At 38.9% G+C, this 22,327-nt stretch overlaps 1 protein-coding gene across 3 annotated transcripts in view; it reads right to left on the reverse strand.

Moving 5' to 3' along the window:
• The window catches only part of ARFGEF3 (ARFGEF family member 3), an 83,757-nt gene that overhangs the window by 36,856 nt on the left and 24,574 nt on the right, over positions 1 to 22,327 (reverse strand). For 2 of the 3 annotated variants that reach the window (XM_051614758.1, XM_051614761.1), the window contains exons 5-12: positions 18,834 to 18,902; positions 14,110 to 14,232; positions 12,520 to 12,562; positions 11,787 to 11,865; positions 8,407 to 8,511; positions 6,819 to 7,143; positions 5,132 to 5,244; positions 3,505 to 4,415 (exon numbers count right to left, since the gene is read on the reverse strand). In XM_051614758.1, coding sequence (XP_051470718.1) covers positions 3,505 to 4,415; positions 5,132 to 5,244; positions 6,819 to 7,143; positions 8,407 to 8,511; positions 11,787 to 11,865; positions 12,520 to 12,562; positions 14,110 to 14,232; positions 18,834 to 18,902 — 1,768 coding nt within the window. The remainder of the gene's footprint in view (positions 1 to 3,504; positions 4,416 to 5,131; positions 5,245 to 6,818; positions 7,144 to 8,406; positions 8,512 to 11,786; positions 11,866 to 12,519; positions 12,563 to 14,109; positions 14,233 to 18,833; positions 18,903 to 22,327) is intronic. The other variant, XM_051614760.1, reaches the window with a different exon arrangement.

The following is a 22,327-nucleotide window of genomic DNA, read 5'->3' on the forward strand; positions in this document are numbered from 1 at the left end:
CCCACATGAGCTGGTGTGAGCTTGGGGCAGATTTATTGTGATGAATGTTGACATAGAGTCTTTATCTAGTACCAAAACTGCAGCCATGTGTTTGAAAGCAGCCTGTGAGTAGCTCCAGTGAGCCTGTGAGTTGCTCCTTCATCACTGAAAGCAAAGATACATCTTAACACTTTATTGGATGGAGGTTCATGATATTGATGCAGCTAGAATACAGTGATTTGATGCCTTATCTCTCTTAAATACATACCTCGGGGACTAGAATCTGCTAGAGTAATAAAAACCTCAAGGCAGAGAGGTATGCAAAGAAAGAAAAAAAGCCCACTTTATTTTTCATTAAAATATTTTTTAAAATCTGCAACCTCCTGTACAATACTACAATCAAAAATGAAGATCTATAACTACTATCACAAATGCACACACAAGTGGCTACTACATGGTGGATACGTATTTAGGCATCTAAAAGTGTTTTGGGAAAAATATGGTCCCTAATTTCCTCTTAAATACAGCAAAATAAACAACTGGATTTGAGAGATGCTGGGACCTCAAAAGCAGATTAGCAGATGCATAAACTTGCAATGATGCTTAATAACATAAAAACCTTGCTGCTAAAAGCTATGGAATCAAAACTGAAAAGAGCTGCTAAAAATGTTTGCTATGATTACTCATTGACACAATTGACACTGTTTTTAGAATTAATGCCCTGAAACTGCAGTTCATGAAAATAGTTACATCTGAATGAAGAGAACAGTGATCATCAACTTTAATTATAAAATTCTATAAGCCATAATAAACAGTGAGGTTAGTATACTCAGAGATAACAATTCATTTAAATTGACCAGATAAAAGGAGGTCCTGAAAAGCTGCAAACTTAATGTTTTGTGCAAGTCAAGGTAATGTTGAGAATTTTTAGATAATTTGGTATTTTTTTAAGATAGACATCACACTCCAGTGTCATTAACAATTTTTTTTTTTACATTGGTTTTATCTAGAAACAAGGAGGGACTTTCTGAGGAAAGATGAAAACTGTAGATTAGGAAGGCTTTTAACCAACTGACTTCCAAATCTTAATTTCACCATAACTCTCCTCAGCTGACTTTACTTCTTCCATGTTTATACTCCCATGCCAAAGCCTCAAATTCCTACCTCAATTACTTTTCAGTCCTATGAAAACATAGTAATATTACAATTATATTTAAGGTCCCAGCCTGTAGGAAAGACTTCTAAGTTACAGCTAATGTATTTTTTTCCCCCAAGTGCAGGAAAAATTGAAAAATGAAACAAAGTTTTTAAATAAGGCCTCTCAGAAACACAAAAATACTGCTTCTGTACTGGCTGGTCTCAGAATTGCACCTGCCTCTTTTCTTAAGTTGAACTTTAATCAATATTCAAATTTCCTGATGTATTCTTTAGGAATGATACTTCAATAGATGTTGCACATACAATTAATAGAACCAGCTCCTCTAACTTGATCACCTCATTTGTGCCTTGAATTGTTGGTGTTCATGAAAGAGTGAAGTAAGGACTCAGATGTTGCCCATAGAGGCAGATCAGACTGGTGTCTCAGAAGCTCTCCAGGAGGAGTTCCTACTCTCATACATGTTTCAACTTCAGCAAGTCTCTCTCTCTGCAGGTCTTCAAACTCATGCCTCTCTCACCAACAGAGGAACACAAGTCCTCACCTGAGGAGGACTGATGAACTTCTGCGTAAGATTTGAGGTACAAGTTAAGTGACTGGATTTCAGCTGGATTGAGTCTCATTCCAGGTGTCCAACAGAAACACGATCTGAACAAGTCTTTGAGAGCATAAGGTTACACCTCTGTAACTGCCACAGCTCTATGAAAAAAACAAGGTATCTCTTCCAAGCTATATTAATACAACTTACTACTATATTTTTCCATGACTTCTTGTTGAGTGGCATCTTCTAAAAATACTTCTAAGAATACTTCACCAAATCAGAGTGGAAACATGGTACACATTTTTAATATTAAGCCATAAGGGGGTTGCTTTCTTAGGAAAGTGAAAGGTCTTCCTCAACTCAACTGCCTCAGTACAAGACTAGGTATCTTTAAAAAAAGATGTACAATCCAGATATTATGGACTTAATGCAGAAATTCAGTTACGTTCTTCCAGCTTTCTCATTGTATTAGTCATACTGAAGGACAACAAAAGTCAAGTTTAGCCTTAAAACCTTTAATCTGTTAAGTCTACTTCTTGCAACCTTCTAAATTCTAAAGGGATTTCACAGAAAAAGAGAAAAGTGGTATACTCATGCACAAGGGAACGTGCACAAAAGCTTGAACTAGAAGTCTGGTCCTGGTCTTTAGGCATAACCTTACTTTTTAAAGGAAAAAAAAATCCCTTGTGACAGAGCACCTCAATCAGGAATGTAATTAATATTAATGTCCCCTTTAAGATACCTCCATTCTGTGATATAACATGGCCAATGTTTCTTAAGAATGTCATCTGCTGTGTTCCTGAGTTATGGCTTATTTGGGCACCATTTAAACAGAATATCAGGAATCTCAGCTTGTTCACCCAGCTCTGCATCTGAATTACACTGTATGATGATGGGAAGCACCCCTTCTGACTCTGTGAATTCAATGTGTGTCTGACAGCACATATGAATGAAGCAATGATTAGGAGAGGAGTAACAGGGAAGGCAATTGTGGTGAATTAAGATAAAGAAGCAGAGAATTCTGTTTTAACAAACACTTTCATTTTGGCCACTTTCAAGAAAAAGAAACCCTTCCAGAAAAAAAAAATAAATATATATATATAGACATTTAAAACATTATATATATTTATACATATTTTAAACAGGACAAACTATCTTTTGTATGGTGTTTTTTGTTTCATTGACCAAGTCAAGATCCCAAAGGTTCCAACCCTGAAAGAACTGCAGGTATTTACTCTCTCAAAAGTCACTAGGTGTGGGCTGTGAGCTTTGCACTTCCTGGAATGACAGAAAGCAGTATTAAGAAAAACAAGAGTGAAGAAGAAGAAGAGTTGCTCCTCTTATCCTTTCAAGAGCTCACTGCTGTGGAATTTTTATTGCCTTCTTTGCAAGGCTGACATTACTAATAGTAATGCAGTGATGTAGTAAGCTACTTAAATCTCTTTCAAAACAGGTAATGGTCTTCCCCACATCCTTTTCATGCTAAGGGGCAACCCCAACTTCTCTTCAATAACAGCATGTGCACGTCTTCTCAAAAGATCTTCACAAACCTGTGAAGAGGTATGTCACTACAGAAAACTTGATTTCTTTACTGACTGAGGACATAATGCAGAGGCAGTTAAGAGTTAAAGGATTGACATCTCTTTGAATCAGTGCCTGCATATTCAATTTGTTTTGCCCTAAACAAACTCTGGAGGAATGTACTTTGCAAGGCACAAACCTCCTTATTCTGGATGTGTTCTCTGAAGATGAAATCCTACAAGAGAAACCACGTACAATGCTGTCACAGTCTGCATGCTGGTTAAACAGTAAATATTTGCTTGCAAACCTGAGCAGAAGGTTGAAGAGAAGCTCTGCAGTGCTCCATCCACCTCCTCTATGCTGGGAAGAGCTATAAGCTGAGGAAGAAGAGCTTCAAGTGACTGGATGAACAGTCGTGCACTGTGCTGGTCTGCTTCTTGGTTTTTCAGCAATTTCAGAGAGAGGGCAGCAGTACGTAAGGACCTGTGACCTGGGCAATCTCGTGGTGTCTGCTCCTCATCAGCCAGGGAGCAATTGTCAGAGCCTATGTCTGAGACATCTGACCTGCCTGAGTCCTTCTCTGCTGCCATGGAATACTGATCGCACGAATCAAACTCAGTCCTAGAAAGGTCCTGGTCATCTACACTGAAATTACTTTCACTGTATCTGGATCCATAGGAGCGGGTCTTACAATCAACTGATAAGAAGTTAGTTATATCTGGATAGACTATGGTGTGGCTTCTTTGAACAACATCTGGCTGGTCGATGGTTTCTGATTCTGGTTCTCTATAATGAATCTCTTTGCTTTCATGTCCAGCTGGAGAGGTCAGTGAGTTTTTTTGACTTTCTGGATTCTCCTCTGGAGTTGTCTGTCCTATATCCCCTTCCAAAGTGGTCTGACCAGTGTCAGTAGTAACACTAATGCTAATATCAGGACTCTTCTCATTTCCTGATTCCCAGGCAGGATTTTCTGAAGACAGGATACGCCTCTGCCACCTAAAGTCAGCATCATTGATCTCCATGGAGTCTCTGCTTGTCTCAGTCCCATCCTTCAATTCTTCTAAGCGCTGGAGGAGCAGCTGGATCTGTTCTTCACTAAGACCTCTCCCTTGGCTCAGTTCATCTAATGCTCCAAGCAGAGCAAAGACACAGGACACTGAAGCATAACATGCTTCAATACCACCTTTGATGCACGCTTCTGTCATCCCATCCATGATGCTGTAATTAAAACAGAATTTATTTAAGTGATGCAGCACACATAGTGAGCTCATGTCACTATCCCTTTGTAACCAGGAGAAAAATAAGTAAAAATATCCTTTTAAGACTACTTCTGAGATAGACAACTAGAACAGTGTGTCATCCACATGGACATGGTCGTTCTGTGATGGGAGTGCCAACCAGAGAAGCAGTTACTGTGCATTAGTACCAGCATGCACAGCGTGTTTTCCCTGACAGACAAGCACTTACACTGGGAATAAAAACCCAAACTTCAGCACTCAACTGATGCTAAATTTAAAGCCCTCTGTGTCCTGAATCATCTACAAGACATGATCTTTATATAGAGAGAACAGAAACTCCTCCTAGCTCAACCTGCAATGTTTACATTTTCAATTACCTACTTTGACTTCATCTTGGAAATGTACCAGTTATTTCACTGCAAGGTTAGGGACCCAAGCCCAAGAATTTCCAGCTATAAACAAACATATTTGGGTATTTTGGCAAACTCCACCAGGTAGCTATCCATGCCTTTATAAAAAGGCCCAGACTGATGACAAACCAGTACGAGCTTTTACCCCTCTTCGATTTTCACAGCTTATTTAACCAGGGATATACCCTGCCTCATATTTAGGTATGTTTCTGAAGGTACAACCGTTTAAGTGTCCTGTGTGCACAGGTTTAAGATAGAAGAAGCTAAAGGATGAAACAAAGCATACAGCTTGAGAAGATCCAGATGGGACTTCCTTTTAGAAATACACCTCTTCCTGGATTCTGACTCAGAAGAGCAAGGCCCTGCCAAATCACAAAGCCTCCGAGGGCTGCCAAGTATCTGAAAGGAAAGGAAACAGAAGTTACTAAAGGATTACCTAAGCATTATTTAAATACAATAAACGAGTCATATTTCTGTCAAGCCTTGGAACACTAGGCAGCAGTACTATAATTGCACACAGCAACAAAAAACAGCACACTGATATTCTGCTTCTTAAAGCTACCTTTCTTCTTTTTAAAGGCAGAAAAGCAGATAGAGAAGCACAGAAAATTCAACAAGAATCACAGAAATGTTCTCCACTGCTTTACACTTTTGACTGTATATGTTTCAACTGATATAGCACACAAGCCAACTTTCACACCTAAATATAGAGCAAGTATCTTGCATTACATTATATACCAAAGGGGGACTTTCTCTTCAGCACCTAGTTATAAAATTATTAATAGAGTCATGCAAACACAGGCAAAGTGATTCATAGAATCAGGGAATGGTTTTGGTTTGAAGGGACCTTAAAGATCATCCAGATCCAACACTGTGCCATTGGCAAGGACACCTGCCACTAGACCAGGTTGCTCCAAGTCCCATTCAATCTGGCCTTCAACACTTCCAGGGATGAGGCATCAACAACTTCCCTGGGCATTCCTTCTGACTCAATCTGCTGGGAGCCATCCTGTCAATGCCCACCAGGAAGTTAAAGGAGAAGGCTTTACAAACAAGCCCATACTAATAAGCAGAAAGAGGCAACAGATATGTCCTGCAGGAACCAACATTAGACCATGTTTTTCTTAAAACTTCAGTTGTCATCTTGCTATAATTTAAAATTAGAGGAAGACAAGTGTCAGGGTGACAATCAGTTTGGACAGCAACCCACTACGTATCTGTGTGGTGTCAGGAGAGATCTTCAGACACAGAACAGCCTAGGTATGCACAAGCTAGAATGAAAATTCTGTAATATAGACCACTGTTCCTACAAATTACATAGGTTCCACCACATGAGAAGAAAGCCACACGTGCGAAACGGAAGAGCCCAAGATCTCAGCTGCTGTTCAAATAAGTCTCACAATGCTCCAGTTCTAGTGCTGTCAGAGGCACTGGGCAAGAGGCCAGAACAGACTGGTTTTGACATGGCCACTGAAGACATGGGCAGCTTCCTTGTGGCTATTCTAATAAAGCTCAAGGGAACTGTATTCCAAAAACCTGGCACACAATCAAAACATATATTCACCTTAATGCCTGGAATATTACACTGTGAGGATGAGTGTTTCCTTCTAGCAAGAGCAGAGAGTGGGTAAAGTTGCCAAAGAAGTTGAGAACTGGATGACTACACTGTATCTCACTCAAAAGAGCAGTCATGACTCAGTGATAAGATCTGCTCCATGCATTACAATGCATGAACACTAATGGAGTTGCCATAGCAGCTTGCATTATGGAGACAAAATACAGCTATCAGGCCTTCCTAAAACTAAAAATATTTGTCAGGGTGGCTTTGATGCAATAGCTGTGCTCAGAAAAGGTGATTTCAGTATTCCTAGTGCTAAGGTATGGAATGGACTGGTATGCACACATCAGCAACACTTACTGTTAAATAAACATTTGGCTTTACATGCCTGGATTTGGACATGTAATTATCCTACCTCTTTCATAATTTTGATGGCTTCTACTCGGTGCTGAGGTGGTGGGTAAAGCAATATCCGGTGATAGAGAGACTGCAGCACAGGCTTCATGGATTCCACTGAACCCACCAGTCGAACCAGTTCTGCTGCAATATAATATATGGTCCGTGCAACTGGCCCACTAAGGGCAGGTGCTGTGGAGGAACAACCTGAACCACGGCCATGATCAGAGATCCCTGAGGAAGGTGAATCAGCCTCAAGGCAGATGCTGCTGTGGGCAGAAGTGATAGTTTTGTCATGGATTGGATTTCCCAGGATTACTATGAGGGCTGGACACAGTTGCTTCCTGAGAAAAAGAGAAAAGCAGCAGATGGTAACTGAAAAAAAAAATAAAAAATCTCACAGGAACAGATTGAAAATAGCCTACAGTTAAATGAGATATACACTCTTGTTTTAATGATCAATCAACAGCAGTGGCTTGATGGAATAACAAATTATGCCAGGCTTTTTGCACCTCCTAAGCATCAGCATGTTAGTACATATGGAAATACTTTTGGGTGCTTTATAAACATGGTACTGATTTCATAAATTCATTTTGCTGCACAGTGCTGTCCTTTACAGGATAGTATGCCTGCCTCTTTCATTGGCTGCAACTTACTGCATGGTAGAAATTTTAGGTTTCAACTGCCAAGTGCTTCTTCTTCAGTCCAACTTGGGAGCTTTAAAATTATCCTGACCAAACAAAACCCAATCCATGTTAACTAGAATGCCTGATGTTCCATCACTGAACTGCATATGCACATATTTTAGTAAGCACCTTTAGCTGTGAGCCTGTGTTTTGCTGGTTTCTGAGAACATAATCAAAGCCCTCTACAGTAGCTCGAAGTGTGCACCTTAACTCCTCATATGGCACTACACACTAAAAACACCATCCTTCCTTCAACTGTCTTTCCGCATGAACACTCAAGTTAAGTGATTCCACACAGCAGATCATTCTTCTGTGGAACCAGAGCCAAAATCAACTCAGCACGTTGCTCCATTAGCTGCTATTTCAGATCTGCACTCATGCACTTGACATTTTACTTCAGCTCGCAAGACCCTAATTTAAAAAGCCAAGAGTTACATGAGAATGCAGCTCCAAACCTGATTTTCACCCGTATGCCTCAGAGACCATGTAGCCTCAGCCCTTATACAATGCAAATGATGAGCATTTCTGGTCACCAGCACAATATCTGACATTAATTCTGTTTATCTTCCTGTATTACTACATCAGAGCAAGAAGAATCTTTACAGCACGCTCCAACAGTAAGGAGAATACTTGTGTGTTTAATGCCACACACAAATCCAAACTATTGCAGAAAGCATAAGAGATTTTCTGTTCTGGCTCTATACATTGGACTTCATTGCAATGATAATTCTCCACAGGGATTTAAGTACCTGAGCATGAGGTCCTAACCAATGTTATATGAGACACAGAACAAAGCGATTCTAGGTTAACAGCTCTGCTCACATCTGGAGATTTTTTACAGGTTTGTCTGCATGGCTGGGCAGAGAAGATCCTTTTATACTTAGAAAGTGAGTATTTGGATTAGTCTCCAGATGTACTCACCATATTAGATCAGTGAATCCTTTGTGCTGGTGCATACTGGGAGACGAGCTGTTCAACACGGAGAGGATGCACTCTAAGTAAAGAAGCTGAAGTTGCCGATTGTCACTGGCAAAGAGAAAATATGCCATTCATGTCACACTAAAATACACTAATTAATTTTCCAAATAAGTATATTAGTTCATCTAAAAGTTATACCACAATTTACAGCAGTGACTTATTTGGCTTCTGCCTTTGAATTTACAATGGTGTAATCACTTTTATCATCCCGTTTATTTGGTAATGATCACATGCAGTAATCTACTATTTTCTGTAAGTAACAGCAAGAAAATAGATTTAATTAATCAAATTTTATAGTGAGGAATGGAAAAAAAATGTATGTGAAAAAAGAGGAAGAAGAAAACAAAAAATATTCAAATTCAAAATAAAAACTTAAGGAGGAAGGAGCCCTTAAGAAGGTTTTAGACCATTGGACAGTTTCTGCAGGCAATGTGAAAGGCATTTAGGCTGCTGTCTTCTGGTTATTTTTTTTCTTTTTTCTTGGTGAGAGCCACAAGAGTCAAAAGTAAATGTTTACAGGCAGAAAAAGTCACATGATATGGCTACCTTTCAGGGCCTTGCCAATTACTCTATCAAAACTAGAAACACAAAGACAGTCTCATGAGAAAGAAAGTAAAAGATCATGTGGACATCTGGAATTGATGTAATGCACAATGTGCTTGTACCTACTCTCAGAATTAGCTGCAGGATTCAAGAGACAAGCAAAGCTGAGGTCTGCCTTATGAAAGGAGCTCCCCATGCCAATTGCAATTACATTCTAGTTTTCATTTGTAAGATGACTACGATTTAATAATTCTTTTTTGGTCCAAGATCAGAGCTGGAGGAATATATATTCAGACATATGATAGTAGGTAAAGGAAGCTGTGAAGAATAGATTTATCTTAACTGAAATTAAGGAATGAGAAATGTCTGCTCTTTTGCCACCGCCTGAATTCCTTTTGTTCACACAGATGAACATTCATCCAAGTAGAACAGCACCTGCATGCCATGCAGGAAATGGTGAATCACAAGGCTCGAAGCTAGATTCCTAAATCTGTGCTACAGAGTGTTTAAAACTGCTGATATATAAAATATATAACTGATGGTTATATATTTGAGAGGAGATAACCTTTTTCTCACAGCCGTCCACACCTATCTAGAAAGACAGACACGTTCCAGATGCATTTGCCTTTTTTCCCTGACATCTTTTCTTACAATGTGTCTTAATGTAGATCATCATCATCATCTTGCAGCTGACACACATGGGCATGCACAGGGCACCTGAGCAGTCAGGATTGCTCTGACACCTCTTACTACCGAATTGGTTTCCTACAAGTAGGAAATGACAATTGCACTCCTGCACATGTCAGTGTAGCTACTGTGTTCATATCACTACTGCCACAAGTTCCAGAGTTACCAACATTACCAGTGGTCCCAAGAAAAAAATTCACTTCCCTGAAATCTTCTCATTGTTCATAGCTGTGCCTCCCTCACAAACACATTCTAACAAGTTTGAAATTTGGAAGGAGGAAATAAACTCAGCTTTAGAATAAGAAATTAGAACAGGCGTTATATTATCCTAAAACCTGGCTTCACTGACCTGGAGGTTAGAAGGAGATACCAAAATTTACCATGAAAGAAATAAAGGCTTCTCATTCATGGAGTTAGTTCTTTAACAAACCATCCTAATTAAATTTGTTTTCCTCAAATTCAGTCAGAATCCTCTACTATGCTTTGCACATAGAGATCCTTACAGTATAGGTACATAATCACAAGCATTACGTAAATCATGGCTCAGTGAGTATTTTTAAGTCCTCTGAATTTCTTATTGTGCTTTATTTACAGCATGCCTTAATCTGTTCCAATGCAGTGCAGTTTTATGGGAAGCTGGGATGGCAGTTATTTTTTTAAAGGACTTCCAGTGATTTTGAGAGATCCTATGAGGTAGTTTAGTTTCGATATTTCATAATCAGTAACTCAAAGTGATTATCAGTTGGTGGGCAATACTTATCAGATGATAGCTGTTCACAGCTGCACATGTGGGCAAAGTTTGATACAAATAATTAATCCTTCAGCTGTTTTTGCCACTTGCTATTGTTAGATACACACCTTTGAAGATCTCTTCTAATTGCCCTGCAGATATGCACACAATTAAAAAAAAAAAAAAGTTCTTTTAGAAGATTCAGAAACGTGCTTTTGTTTTCCCAAATGCTGATGCTGATTAAATAATGCCAAGTAGACCACCCTTCCTGTTCAGATTTTGCTGTAACTAGAGACACTGATGGGAGGAAAGTCTATAGAAGAACCGCACACGAAGATGTTTGTGGTGTCTTCGGCTCTGGCAGTTCCTAAGCCACAGACTTCCTGAAAATGGTAGAGCATGTGAAAGGAAATAGCCATGCATGCTTTTGTATTTCTCCCTTTTCCCCTGAGCTCATCACAGGCTACTTTCAGAGACATACCGTCCAACCAAAGAGACAACATCACGCTACATTTAAAATAGCTTCAGGCTGGCTTTTCTGCTACCACTCAAGTGATTTGCAACTGGCACCAGCAGCAAGTTAAATCTTATTTTACTGATACAGAAAAACTGTAATTAAGCAATAACTTGTTTTTTCCTTAAAACTTTCTAAGTATTTCCAGTTTGATATATTTCTCGTTTTTAAATAATTGCTGTATAATGTTTTCATTGCTTTTGGCTGGTTTGTCACCTCTCTAACACTTAAGGCTTTTTTTGGCTCATCTCTTAATAGATCATTAATCAAGCCATACTAGAATGCCACAGGAAGTAATTTTTAACTGGCTAACAGGAGACTCTAGTACTTTAATGCAGTGTAACATCCTACTACTGCCCATAATAACTGGATTTTAAAAGTCAGGCTCATGCATTTCCAGGTAGAGCGTATGATATTTCTAAAGTTAAGGAAAACACTGGCAAAGCCAATTATTTCAATTGGATAAATGCTGCCTTTCTAAGAAGGACATCATACTTCATTCTGCATATTAAACGTTTCTGTTAGGTTATTCCATGTCTCTTGTAATTGTTCTTCCACAACAGTTGCTTTCAAGACAGAATACTTCTCCGCTGCTGTATGAGAGTTACTTATAGATTAGATTTACTAGAAGCTCTTTAAAGCTTGAAGAGTCACGAAGAAGGCAAATTAGCTTCTCATCTCAAATGATGATTAAATTAATGCATCATGAACAATACTTCCTCTATTAAGCACTTCATTTAAGCACAGTTTTGCCCTATAGTCCTAGAACTACAACAGTACAATCACATGTATCAGTGACACTCTCAATCTCCAGGTAATACATTCAAATTATAAACTGAAATAACTCACTTTATGACAGCCTGGAGCTTCTCACAGAGCACAGTGAGGACAGATACAACATCATCACAAAGAGATTCAGTTGAAGTACCTCCAAAAAGGACAAAAATCAGAGGCATTACATATGTGCAGCTGCATTGCAACTTGAAATCACTGCATAGACTTTCAGAGTTGGTTGGCGCTTCTAAACAATGAGTAGGGTGGACAAAATTCATAGAGAAGATGCAGTAGGAAAAATCCTACACTGGAAGGTGATCTCCAAAGGATAAAAAAGCAGCAATATTAATTCCAGAGAGAGCACTGATTGCTTACACACAGCTACAGATGATTAGCTGAAATCCAATTCAGATCATAAAAGAAGTGTGTGTGTGTATATATATATGTATATAATTTAAAAAGTACTGGCTCCAGTACTTTTACATGGCAGTTAACATTTCTGTATCTCTGTAGTTTGTCTTTGCTACACAGGTTCTGATGCCTGGTCATGTCCTGATACTTAAAAGGGGATGCTTGGGCACTTCAAAGATCTTAGCCTCCATCCACACAAGTTCTCCTGCAGAAATCCAATGAGAAGATTAAAAGCAGGGGTTATTTTTAGCTATCAGGGAAGATGGTGGATGGAGAAAGTAAGAAATCCTGAAGATGCAACTCCTGTGACACCAAACGGTGCTGTGCTGATGAAAGGAAAGTGAAGAACAAAAAGAGCTAGATTGAAAGAAGTCATTTTTAAAAGTGGTACAAATACCTTGAGTCTTGAATTTCTGTGAGGCATCATGGTTTTCAATTGTCTGTTGAAGAAAGACAAAGGTGGTGAAATCAGTGGAAGTGGTAGAAAAACACTGTAAAGGCAATACTTCAACAACAGAGCATTCTTAACAAATCCATGTCCTCTATCTGTTTTGGGTTCTTTGTTAGGTTTTTGAAAGTGAAGCTTTTGTATCAAAAATTCCTTAAGATCTGTTTTAACAGTCATTTAGATTTAAACTCGCATCTCATTCAGCTGAACTAGGATTTGTAAGGCCTTAAGGAACCTCCTATGCCTAAAAAAACTCAGTAACTTAGGCATGTAATTAGCATTAAAAAATAACTGAGAGGAAAGCATAGTCTAGATTCCCAAAATACTTAGGAACCAAAATCAATTGAGTATTAGAGCACTTATCACATTGTCACTGCTAATGTCACAGTGCCAACACAATTAATGGCAGCCAGGAAATGGAAATGACCTCTTATATCATGTGGTTCAGCTGTGGTCTAGGACTCTTCCTATAAGTGCACACAAAGGGGTCAAGCCTAATTCTCCTCTCAAGCACCAACAATAAACTGCCAGGAACTAAATGCAACTCTCATACACTTTAACCTACTCCTCAGCTAAGAACAAGAACTAACAAAATTCAACTTCCAGACCCAAACTGAATTGCCAAAACTAATAATTTTTGTTTGTTTTTGGTTTGTTTCTTTGGGTTCTTTAATTGGTTGTTGTTTGGGGTTTTTTTTAGTTTTGTTTGTTTTATTGTAAATGTTTTGACTGGTAAAATGAACCTACTTAGCACAGACAGAAGCTGTTTCCGTAAACAGATTAATTCTGTTTGTTCATTAGGATAAAAGTAACATAGCCTAATAATCCAAAATAGAATTGATCACCTTAACCCAAAACAGATGTAAGGAAAATATTATGTACAACTACAGTCCTTAAAATTGCCCAGTAAATAGAAACTGACTTTTACAAATAGTCCTTTTTTTAATAATATGGTAATATACAAAGCAGCACGAACAAATTTAAGAAGCCAATGTAATATCATGTGTACCCAGAACATTTACTGTTGTGCTGGGATTCCATCAAAACAGCTCTCATGAATTTTAATAATGGAATAAATTTTTTTTTTTTTTTTGCTAACACCAAGGAAGGAATATTACAAGCTTAAATTATCTTCTACAAAAAAAAGTAGAAGAAAAGCTTCAATTACATTTTTCTTAGTTGAGAATTTGTTTTGTTTGTGCAAATATTTGTAATGCAAAAACTTTTTGCAAAAAGATTTCAACGAACCTTAGTAAAGCAACCGAACAAAATAAAGGAAAAGGCCAAGGCAGTCTGATATCAGAACAAAGCCTCTTTTCTTTAATGGAAGGATAAAAAAAAAAATAATCAACCAAGCAGAGGTGACAGTGTGAGAGCTGTGTTTCCGATAGACTGCTCTGAGGCAGGCACAGAGTCAAAAAAGCTTTTAAACAGGATTAAGTGTGGAAGGGTCAAATAAAAGCCATAAGGCACAACAAAGCCAGTACAATACACCACAGCCATGGACATGGAACCATTTGTTGATGCCAGAAGGCTCACCATATTTTCCTGCTTTTGTCGTAACTGTAAAGTCAAGTCACTCAACATTTGGCTGAGGGTTGCCCGCACAGCGGTGTTAATGCTCCGCTGGTGACAGCTAGATACATATGTCTCAATGCAAACCTGATGAGGAAACAAGATAGCAGTACAGAGATATGAACTGTAACTTACCAGTAACACATTTTAGGAGGATACCAAGCTCTCTCGATGCAGATAGTCAGCCCTCCTTACTATTTCATATTGCTTTATTAGCACATAAGAAGCTTTCAGCAACATGGAAAACTGAGTAAGTAGCATCTAGAAGCAGCATGCAATTCATTAGTGTCAAAGCTGCAGGAATGGTAGAGCAAAATTGGCAAAGTCTTTCCCTTCTGTCAAACCCAAGTGCTCTTGGCACTTGCCTTGCTCTGTAGATAATTCCCTGAATGCTCTTTTGATTTTTCATACTATCACCCTACAAGTCTGTATCTGCGATGTAAATGCCTCCCAATTCTTCACAGCTGTTGCTTCTGTTGTATAGGTATTTGCCAGTGTTTCTATAATTCATTCTTACATACAGCAGCACATCTGAAAGCCTAACGCAGAAACACAATCATGTGTTACTGTAAATAACAGAAACGATTGCTGTCAATAACAACTGGCAATCTGCCCGAGGGCTCCTCAGCCCAGAGATCCCAAGGGAGCCAAAGCAGCAATGAAAGAACCAATGGATCATCCGGTTACCAGCACCTTGCCCAGCTGCTCACAGACTCGGTGCTGTGACCAGAGTCTTGCTTGACTTTTGCCTCCAGGTGATGTTATACAAATAGCTACCAAAGCATAATGCAGCTAGGATCTTGGGGATAGCACCCTGCAAAATGCAGCTTCTGTACTTGATCAGACTTTTACATCAGTAAGCAGCACTAAGCAGCTAATGGCCTTGCTGCATCTGAGTGTGTTTTTGACAGAAATTTGTGCAATACCATCTTCTCAGAATGTGACCCAAAGAAGCAGTTTTGGTCCTTTGGCCTACACTGACTTTTATCATTAACTATGACTGTAAAAAAAACCATATAAATGACTGTTCACATACTTTTCAGTCTTTGTGGTTTTATTGTACCATCATTCAGATATAGAGCTAGTGAGAAGAACCATGAATACAGATTAAACTAGATGTGGGAAAAAGTAGTAATTTTAAAAATATATAAAATATATGCATGAAGAGTATACATAAGTCTGTTGCATGTTTTTGAATGAGAAGGATATTACATAATGGAAAGCCATTTTTATAGCTCCCTACAGATAACTTTTTAAAAAGGAAAAATAGAAGTGATCTGATTATAAAGGCTAATTAGCATTGACATAGGCACACAAGACAGGACTCACGGTTGTTTTAACTCCTGCTGAAATGAAAACAAGCTATTCCATTGACTAAGAACTAAAGGCTGTGGGCTCGAGGCTATAAAGTTTAAGATTAACACACTGTTGGCACATTTCTGCTTCTGTTGAAAAACAACACAGGTGTGTTCCTAAGACCCTTCTGACCTCCTCATTTTGGGTAACCTCACATCTCAGCATTTCAATAAAGCACAAGAAAGCATGACTGAGTTTCTTGGATACAAACTATATCTTAAGTAAGTGAGCTAAGGCATGGCACATGGAAGCTACTTAATTATGCCTCTTGCCTTATTTTCTCTTATTTCCCAAGTACTGAAAGATAGCATTCCAGGCCTTTTCAACTGTATGTATATCTCTCATTATCTCATGCTAAAAACACTATGCAAACAACTTAAACTGAGACCAGTTATCTCCTTTAATGAGACAAAAGAACAGGTTACAGTTGAACACATTTGCAGGACACAAGGGACTGAATCAAAAGCATATCTCATTCTTGTTGCCTTTTTTCAAGATTCCAAGATCCCTTCAGATAACACCCCAACCCAAATATGGGATTTTATTTAGCTTGAAATCTATCAGTCAGTGATTAAATGGTGTTGTAAGTTAAAAGAAGGCCTGTACCAACTCTGCCCATCATTCAGCTATCACCTGACCTCCAGTGGACCAAAAACCCTAAGGCTTGTTAACCATGTACAGAGGCCAAACCATTCCAGTGCTGCTGAGAAAATTCACTTGAGCTGTAAGACTTCTTCCAGAGTACTCGAATTAATTGATGAAATACCATTCTTAGAGGCAGGCTGACTTTCTGGAAAGAGCATGGTTGATCTCTCCTTTTTCTCTCCCCTCCCCCTGCTGGCTAATAAGCAACAGTACTACCCACTCGAGCTCCTATCTTACTGAAGGGCTGTGTTCTAAGATGGCTGGGCAAGGTACCTTTTGAAAAGCCATTGACGAAGAAGCACCAATAAAAATGTGAGAACTCAGGGCCCCAAGGAGGCGTGCAATGGACATTTTGATCATTTCATGCACTCGGGGACTTCCAGCTCTATGGCATGCAAAACACAACTAAGAGCAAAACACAGAAGGGTTAGCCAGTGAAACACAACAGAGTCAAACAAAACAAACCTCCAAAAGGTAGATGGGAGGAACAAATACACACATGAAACCAAGCAACAGTCAGAGCATGAACTAAACTTGCTTGCAGGGGTCTAGAGAAGCATGGGAAGGTGCACACAGCAAGATTTAGTTTGTTTTCAATATGTAAGCCACAAAACACAGTACTCCATGTTGGATGCTTCCATAATTTGAAGGATCTGGGTGCTGTTATTTTGTACACATGGATTGAGAACAATCAGGCAGTGCAAAAGGGCCAGTCTGTAACCTTGTTTTTCAGAATCCTCAGAGTTTTCTACCAGTAACGTAGGCAGCACCTTTCAAATTCTGCAGCGGCTTCACTTTGCTAGAGGGCAAGCTAGGAAAACTAAGGGACTGACTTGGAAAGAAATGCCAAATAGCAGAGGCACTGGAGCAGAAAGCTCCTTTCTGCCACCTTTTCCTTAGAGCAAGTCAGAACACTAAATGCTGAGGCTAAGCAAATGCTGAACTCAGAAATAATTTTCAGTTTCCTACTGCTTACACATGACAGAATTTAGATTAAAAGGCATCTTGAGTCCAGCTGCTAGAGCCTTTGCCTTACCTAAAATTTGGCCAGGAAGAACCTGAGGAAGCGTGTCTGTGCCTGGCAGGATTTGCTAATTAGGAAGGCCTAGGCATTCACTAAGGCAGCATTTTCTCGAGGTGAATGGAGAAACTAGTTGTACCTTCAAACACTCCACTAGAAACATACATGCTCTGTATTACAGCTTGTTCCAATTCCCTGAAGAAAATGAAAGTTTTGTGTGCTTTTTAGCACATCTCATTAACCTGCATCAAGGCTCCCGTTCATTTTAAAAGAAAAAAAGATAAACCATCTTGTGCTCCCTTGTACCACTACACTAGCACAGGTCTTTAAGAGCCAGGCTAGACAGCTGGGAATGAAAGTGAAGTGCAGCTACCAAAGCCAGCAGGATGTAATTCCAAATTATGAAAGAAACCTGCCATTTTCCAGGATGCTTTAAATTAATAACAGGGCTATTATTATCCAAATTTACAGAAAGAACAGAAAATATTATTTTTGATACAGCTTATAGCACACAGACCGTGACTGAAGAACCATTTTCTCCTGTCTTAGGCAGTGCTCTGAAAGACTGAAATCTGAAATGTTTCAAGCCATTAATACTTTTCCCAGCAAGTATTCTGCTTAAGCTGGAGCTCTTTAAGTACAGAAATGAGACGTACTAGACTGAATTAATCAGTTTTTGCCTTGCATGTTAAAAGTCAGCTGAGAAAAGCTGCAGCAGGGGAAATTATCTGTTTTCTTCAGTTTGGGATACTGACTAAAACACGTTTAGTAAAACTGAAAAAGCTGTAGCTTGCTCTAAACATCAGCTCAGTTCATCCTTGCTGCAGCATCTACAGGTGGGACTTACAAAGACCTCCAAAAACAGCCATACCTTATAGATTTGGAAATCTCACACAACATAAGAGAAACCAAAGTCTAAGCTGCGCAGGATATCTGGAATGAATACTACTTTTTTTAATCCTATATATGTTATATACATGAACTATTTGTGTTGTATCCCTGCCTTTTACATCAAATTTATTACAAATTGGCAGCTATTTTCTTTAGTTCCCTGTAATCCCTAAAATCCCATTCTTAGCTTCCAATGGCACAATGTGCAGTACGGGAGGATTAACTGTTCCTGTGCATCTTCTCTAACCTGAACAAACAGCCTCATGTCTTGCTACATGCTGTACCAAAAATATCATCCCACTAATATCTAGAGGTGTAATATATCTTTCACTTGTATGTATTTGGAAAAAGATACACACAAGGCTAACATGGCACATCATGGCCTACATACCTCTCCTGAGGAAGCTTCAATACTTCTAGACTTGCACCAGGTAAGAAATCAGCACAATGCTGTGTTATAAAGAACTTAGGGAATTTCTTTTATGGAAAATGCAAAGCAAAGTAACTATAAGGAGCAGTAAATATTCAAAGCTGTAGTATACAATTGTCAGTCAGTGTCCAAAAGTGCCTTCCCATGCAAGTCTATCAGCCCTGCCCAACTTGCAGGTATTTCTTCACACGAGGCTTAAGGTAATACTAGTCCTTAAGATGGTAATTGCAATTTGAACTAGTTCAGTTTCAGGGTATGTATGGAAGACACATTCTAGGTAGCGGATATTCTAGGTAGCAGGGGAACATTACATGACACAAGCAATGGTACAACAGAGGCACTTACCTCAGCAATCTTCAGCACTGAACTCCCATTCAGCTCAAATGTGGAGGTATATGTTATACAGAGCAAGACCTTGAATCAAAACAGAGGAAGAAAGGAAAAGATTTAGATTAATCTGGTTTTGCCTCCCTTTCCCAAGCATGTGCTTTTAGCCACTGCTCCTTCCATTTGCAGCACTGACATCAGGAGCTTAACACCACGTTACTGGGATAAAGGACACAACTAAGTTGCCTCCTCCAGAGAAGTTGAAACTGTTGGGCCCAGAGGTACAGCTCAATGGATTACTTATCACTGTCTTCTACATCTGGCCATGGAAGGAAAGACAACCCAGTGATCAACTCCGGCCTTAGACTCGATAGCGAATATCCATTCATACTTTATCCAACGAGCTTTTCATGATTTATACTTATTCCCTCCATTCACTTCTATCAGTACAACAAAGGAAGAAGAAAAAAAAACACACAATACACATTATTACTTAGGTGTCAGAGTTACATGTGTATCATGTGAAACAAGCCATTAATTACGATTTGACACAAGGACTTCCCTGCCTAGAATATTTCTAGTAAGTGTATTATAGTCACTTGGCAACGAGCTGCTAAAAAAAAAATTTATAAGCCCCAATTCATGAGAGAAGGCTTGTCCTGTCTTGAACTCAGCAGGAAAAATAAGAACCAAAAGCCTCTTCCAACATCTTACTTTGTAAGTGGGAATGTAACGTGTTGTGCCAGGGGGTAGCATGGTGGGTGAGTGGGGAAACATAGTGAGAGGTGCTGTGGTGTAAAGTCTTTCGTGTTTGGAGACATGCTCCCTCCCTCCCTCCCCTTCTCCCTTTCCAGTCCTTCCAGATCCAGGGAAGGCTAAGGGAGTCAGAGCTACTTACTCTCCTCTCTCCTTCAAAGCATCAAATCCCTCCTGTGTTGGAATTTGTTTTGTTTGGTCTGAAATAAGCCTGAGTTTTTTTGGATAAGCATACCAGGAAAATATCAATCACGCTAACACTAATGTATTGGTCCCTACAACTTTTTCAGCACCTAAGAACAACTGTTCTCTGCTTCGCAAGGAAATTCAGGGCATCAGGTAAAATTAGCATTACTGACTGTTAACAATTAATTTTAGGTATTACGTGTTCCTCAGTGGTACTAGGTTTTTGTTTTACAGGTAGGTTGTGTAACAGCACAACATCCTGCAGTAATCTCCTTAGCCTAGAAAGCAAAACAAACAAACAACTTTGCCACAATGTGTCTTGTCAGCACTTGCAAATAAACAATCAGAAGAGGCAAAGTTGTGCATATTATTACCCTTAGGTCCCTGTAAAAGCATAATTTTTCTTTTCTTGTGTTGTGCAGTTTCCACATTACAGTGGAACAGAGGAAAACTTTATATAAACTTGAAGCAGCAAACTAGATCACCTCTCAGGTGTAAGCCGTATCATCTCTCTAGGTACTGATGATCTCTAGAACCATCCCAAAGCCTTCATAAAGAATAAAATAAAAGATGCTGATTGGCAGGTTGAGAGAAGCAGACAACTCTAATATAGCACCACTTAATACACTGCAGCCACTGAACACCTTTCATTACTATTGAATCTCTGCTTGGGAGAACACTTCCCTCTGCAGTTATTCTGCACCAGGGTGGGGAAAAAAACTATTACTAGAAATCAGGCATTTAATAACTGTAGGGGGATTTGAACTCTCCACACAAGAGAAGCTTTGAGCATTAGTTATTTGCTCTTACAGGTACAGACAGAAGAGCTTGTCCATGAATCAGTGTGCCATGTTTATGAAGAAGGACATAAATAACCACCTTCTCATTTTGATAGCCAGACTGAAAAGTTTCTATACACTGAAATGTACTGCACCTTTACAAACATTTTTCTCAGCAGAAAAGCTGTATTCCACTACAGGTTTACTCCAAGATTTTTCTGTTTGCTTCTTTGTTTTGTAAATTAAATGCCAGTTGGCAGCTTGATCTTAATTACAAAAAATGTTTCTAGTATAAAAAGTATCCCAAGAAAACCATTATATAATGGCAATTTACATTTGTCTTTATTTTGCCTTAACTCTCACTCAGTCCTTCATAAATGGAAGCTGAGTAGCTTGGATAAATACTAGAGAGAATAGATAAGGGCATTCTAGTCTTCTGATGTACAATAGTCCTGGACTATAATATCTTTTTCAGATATTTAGTACTGAAGCTTTAAAGCAAAGCAAAGTTTCTGAATGAATTTTCTTCTCCACAGCTACCCTTTTTTGTGAAATGGACAAAAAAGGTATCATCATCATCACAAAAGTTTTACACAGCCCACCTCGGTATCATATGGAGAAATACAAACTATAGAGCACCAACACCTGAGCCTGACAGAGAGGAAATTTGCTTCTAATTACAAATATTATGAATGCTGCACTTAGTATGTCTTGATATGAGCTCCGCAAATTTGTCTGCAATCGCTGCATTTGCTGGCACATGGACAAGTGCCAGCGAGGAGGAACAGTGATATCTTTTTCCCGTCCACAGAAGAAATCCTACAGAACAGTTGAGAAGTAAACAATTACTTATAAAACCCCTCAATAATCTCATTTCCTTAATAAGTAGGTAAGATATAAGGATTATTAGTTCCATCTACTGTTCACTGTACACTGGCAGAATTTATAATTTCAAAACAGAAAAATTTTGTTTGGTACTAAGTGATTTCTAAACTACTGATCAGCCTTGCATCAAGCTGTTGAGCCCCACCTTGTCAGCTACCAACTACCCTGAAATTTTATTGACACTTCTAATAATTGTGAGAGATCAGCAGCTAGCTAAAAAAAAGTATTCATTATTTAAGGAAAAACTGTGATTTACATTCTTCATACACTGCTGTGTAAAACACACACTCCATAAATCCAGAGACAGACCACTGTCACCTTCCACTGGCAAATCTCTTCCTGTCATGCTAAGAGCCAAAATGGACAGTCAGGCCCATGACTAATCTTATTTCAGCGGTTTGCGTGTCCCAATTTTCCCTACTTGTAAAGCCTTGTTTACTTAATGTGATTTTCTGCTCTCTTGTAGCATCTTGGCTTGTACAGTTTGTTAATACCTAATACTTTCCGTAGATCAAAACGTGGAAGCCATATAACACATTACATGGAAGTACTCACCAATTTAGACATTCTTATAAACCCTTGCTCTTCAAAATCTCTTCTCCCCCTCTCACTTTTTTTTTTTTTTAATTTCCTACATTTATAGAGCTGAACTGTGAAAAGTTAGCACATATATGCCTAATCCTTTCTCTCACAAGTGCGAATAACCTGTTAGTAACCCATTAATGACATAGAAGTTAAATATCAAGTGCAGTAAAGAAAAAATGAACAAAACCTTGCTATGAAGCAATAAGCAATTTCAGCAACAAGTCTGCTACTCTTTCTATAAAATGAGATCTGGGAACCTACTAGCTAGAGAAAGGGCATATGATCTGATGTGATCAAATGACAGAAGCATAACAATGTATC

The sequence above is a fragment of the Apus apus genome, chromosome 3, assembly GCF_020740795.1.
Source record: "Apus apus isolate bApuApu2 chromosome 3, bApuApu2.pri.cur, whole genome shotgun sequence".
Lineage (NCBI taxonomy): Eukaryota > Metazoa > Chordata > Aves > Apodiformes > Apodidae > Apus > Apus apus.